The sequence below is a fragment of the Rutidosis leptorrhynchoides genome, chromosome 5 (assembly GCF_046630445.1).
Source record: "Rutidosis leptorrhynchoides isolate AG116_Rl617_1_P2 chromosome 5, CSIRO_AGI_Rlap_v1, whole genome shotgun sequence".
Lineage (NCBI taxonomy): Eukaryota > Viridiplantae > Streptophyta > Magnoliopsida > Asterales > Asteraceae > Rutidosis > Rutidosis leptorrhynchoides.
The window spans coordinates 406,665,986-406,670,043 of NC_092337.1; the positions used below are offsets into that span (position 1 = coordinate 406,665,986).

The following is a 4,058-nucleotide window of genomic DNA, read 5'->3' on the forward strand; positions in this document are numbered from 1 at the left end:
TTTTCTTACTGCTGTCTCTTAAGAACCAGCACTGCAAAAGGACCAGCAGCGCAAAAATCAGCAAACAGGACCAGCAGCGCAAAAGTCAGCATACAGGACCAGCAGCGCAGAGGAACCAGCAAACAGGACCAGCTGTGCAGAACAACCAGCACAGGGACCAGCTGCGCAGAACAACCAGCACAGGGACCAGCTGCGCAGAACAACCAGCACAGGGACCAGCTGCGCAGAACAACCAGCAGAGGGACCAGCAATGCAGAACAACCAGCACAAGGACCAGCAATGCAGAACAACCAGTACAAGGACCAGCAATGCAGAACAACCAGCACAAAACACTTAGCCAAATTTCAGCTTACTAAGAAAACTTAGTACTGAAAACACTTAGTCAAATTTTAGGTAGACCAAGTCATGATAGTAAATAATGGAAAACCACTTTTGGGTTCGGGTAATCTATCACTTAATGGGTGTACACTCCGTACCTCCAAACCCATTTACAAGTGTAGATTAAAACCCAAAATTACACTAAATTTACAACACGTTTCACGTATAATGCTGGTCACAACAAAATGATAACTAAAACTTACCAATTGCTCATCTTCTACCCGTTCTCATTACCATCAAAACTGCCTTGTGTGCTTTGTCGTCTTTTTTCTAGCCACATTTTTGCCTCTGCAACAGCCGGTTCTCGATCAAGATCACGAGCGAGTATTTTGGGAATTTGAATATCTCTAGGTGAATGACCTTTATCCGATCCATCTAGATCCAAGGTCCCGATCGGCTCGTCCACAACTCGCCACTTTTACAATCTTAATCTGAAAGATGTATGATTTATGCATATACTCTCAAAAATCCAATAAGTCATCTACTCATCTTATTCCAAAAATCAAAATTACTATATGTCAACCATTGGTCAACTGATTGTTACATTAGCAGGTGTAATTGTCAGGTGGAGGTTTGGTTGTTTAAGAAAGGTGGAACAATGCAGGTGGTCAAACTATTCCCCGAGTTGACCGACTAATCCCTGCAAGGTCAAAAGGTCCCGACAGACGGGTCCCCAACTAACGACTTTAACAAGCTTGATTCTAAATTATTGCATTAAGTAAACAAAAACAAGACATATGATGGAAACAAAAAGATTACCCAAGTAACCAGTTTCTGTTGTCCTTGTGATGCAGTGGTGTCAATGGCTTTACAACCCGTAATAAGCTCTAAAAAGACCACCCCAAAACTGTACACATCAGACTTAACCGTGAGTTGACCAGTCATAGCATATTCAGAAGCACAATAGCCATACGTTCCCATCACTCGTGTCGAAACATGAGACTTATCTCCAGTGGGGCCCAACTTAGCAAGCCCAAAGTCCGAAAGCTTCGGTTGAAGTCCCTCAGTAAAATAATTGACAAATTTAAAGTCCCTGCAGATAACAGGAGGGTTAGCCTTATCATGAAGAAACGTCAAACCTTCCGCTGCACCAGCGACTACCTTCATTATCGTGTTCCAAATTAACACTTCTCGAAACAACTCGGTTTGTCAAACTTGGTCAAAATGTGGAATAGTTACCGTGAAGATGATCTTCTAATGAGCCAAGAGGCATGAATTCGTAATTGAGAAGTCGGTCACCGTCAGCACAATACCACATTAAATTTACTAAGTTGGGATGATGTAAAAGGCTGAGCTTAAGCACTTCGACAAGAAATCCACGATTACCCCGGAGCCCGTTTCTATCCAACTGTTTCACAGCTACAATCCGCAAAACAACAAATTTACTCGGCTCAAACTTTGAGCAACGCACAGTGTTGCAGAATCCGGAGTTACTCAGCGTGTACTCGGTTTTTGCATCTCCGGTAGTACTCGGTCAAACTTTATCAAGCTCAGCCAAAACTCGGAATTATTGTGAAAATGGGTCAAAATTCGTTCAAAACTCGGGATTACTAAGAAAATCGGTCAAAACTCGGCTAAAGTCAAACTTAGTCAACATCCGAGTACTCACCGAATTTCGAGTACTCCCTAAAAAGTCCAAACTAAGTACTCCCCGAGTAGCCATTTTTGCAACCTTGGCAACAAACTTAAATATTCAATTTTATAGATATAGCCAAAGCACTGGTCTAAACAATTTTAATACGCTAAATACATCAACGCTGAGACGAAAAAATGAAGAACATTGACAATGCCCGACAATAACTAACTCTGTAAATTAGTAGGATTCTTCCTGTTTTCTATCAAGCTTCATAAGTCATCATCTTAATACAACTCTAGGTCAACACCTGAAAATCCAATCATTTAACAAATATAAATTACCATAAATAGGTAGACGGAAAAGGTTTTTTGTTACCTGCAGAGGGCGAGTAAATTTACTTTGATACTGTTTGAGGATCAGATCCTCGTGACCCCATGGCCGATTGTGGGTTCATCCACCCCAAGTTCAAAGCGAACCTGGAAGGAAATGAGATGTACACTGTCTAATCGGAATAGTCCGTGAACAAATGCATCTACAATAAATATAAATGTATCTACACAAAATTCACTTAAAAGGTCTTAAAATCTATAAATGCACAAAATTGAACCAATAATGTCATTAGATTTGTTTATAATTAGGTCAACTAATTTTTGAATTTTAACGGATCAAATCAGGTAGAAAGTGATTTATTCATAGTCATGTTCTTTTAGATATCATGTCATATAAAATTGAAAATGATGTTACCTATATAAAACTTGATGGGGTCTACATCAGTTTGAAGTAAATAGTCAGCCAACAATCATGTAGTACGTAACAAAGAAAAGGAATTTCATTACATACATAATCACATAAGGCTAGATCAGATCATATAACCAATGTTGGTATATTTAATATTTATTTATCCTATATGAATCATTAACAGAGGGTAATCTGGATACATTTGAAGGGGCGGATGGGTGGACTTCAGGGCAATCAGCCCCTACTTTTTTGATGATTTGATTTTTCCTCTTTCTTTGAATCAAAACAAGAAAAACATCCCATAAATCTATAAGAGCATACGGTGTCCGGGGTCGTTCCTCGCCGTCCCCCTAAATCGACGGTGAGATCGACGGTCGGTCGACATCGTCACGACGTCGATTTCGCCGCCAGTGGTCAAGGTCGCGCCAACGACGTTGTGAAATATAGCCGTTGGGTTGTTGATTTTGATAATATAGCCGTTAAAAACGACTAGTTTTTTATTTTATTTTATTTTTTTTCTTTCTTATAAATACTACAACAATTTATCGCATTTTACACACACAAGGCTGTTAACGAACCGAGCTTTTAATGAGCAACTCGAGTTCGAGCTCGTTTATATCGAATTCGAGTTTTAGCGATTTCAAACTCGAGTCGAGTTCGGACAAAAAATAGTGTTCGATTAGTTTCACGAGCCGAGTATAAAAATTCAATATTCGACTCGACTCGCTCGAATACTCGTTTAATAGTCGAACGAGTATTCGTGCTTATATGACTCGGATACTCGTTTAATAGTCGAACGAGTTTATGGAGCTTATATGGCTCGAATACTTGTTTAATCTATACATTATTATAAAGCGCGTGCCAATAATCCTATGTGTCAGTCTGTTATTAATTCTGGTTAAATTTGCTTATGTGGCGGCTTGTGGTTAACTTATAATTTATGATAATTATCATATACACTATATTTAAGGAGATTCCAAATCAATCAAAACTTCCCATACATCTATTTACTATTTATTAAATATAGTAATTTTACGCATTAATGGTTTCAAGCCTGACCGATGTTCATGAATTGTAATGACTTCTAGACTTTTAATACTTAATATTGGTTTTCTTATACATTTATTTACTGTTAATTAAATATAGTAATTATCCTATACACTATATTTAAGGAAACTTGGCATATTATATTGAGACGCATAATAATTAATATTTACAATTACATAAATAATTTTATTCTATATATCTAATAACATAATAATTTTATATTTTAAATTACATAAATAAATAATAATAATAATATACTTAATTAGAAAATATTAATTTTTAATTAGTTAATTGAATTTCAATTTTGAAATTGAAGCCT

The 4,058-nt window shown here is 37.3% G+C and overlaps 1 protein-coding gene across 1 annotated transcript; it reads right to left on the reverse strand.

Annotated features, from left to right (window-relative positions):
* Positions 1-595: 595 nt before the first annotated feature.
* Positions 596-2,041, reverse strand: LOC139849909 (serine/threonine-protein kinase PBS1-like). Its single transcript, XM_071839523.1, has 4 exons — positions 1,988-2,041; positions 1,558-1,774; positions 1,138-1,508; positions 596-793 (listed from the first exon to the last, which is right to left on the reverse strand). Exons 1-4 carry the CDS (start codon positions 2,039-2,041, stop codon positions 596-598), a joined length of 840 nt encoding a protein of 279 aa, XP_071695624.1.
* Positions 2,042-4,058: the final 2,017 nt, after the last annotated feature.

Bases quoted from the DNA above. Each gene is read 5' to 3' on its own strand.
- LOC139849909 (XM_071839523.1), bottom strand. From the start codon at position 2,041: ATGGCTACTCGGGGAGTACTTAGTTTGGACTTTTTAGGGAGTACTCGA. The intron at 1,775-1,987 runs GTGAGTACTCGG...CGTTGCTCAAAG, and splicing joins TAGGGAGTACTCGAAATTCG to TTTGAGCCGAGTAAATTTGT. The intron at 794-1,137 runs GTAATCTTTTTG...AGATTGTAAAAG, and splicing joins AACAGAAACTGGTTACTTGG to TGGCGAGTTGTGGACGAGCC.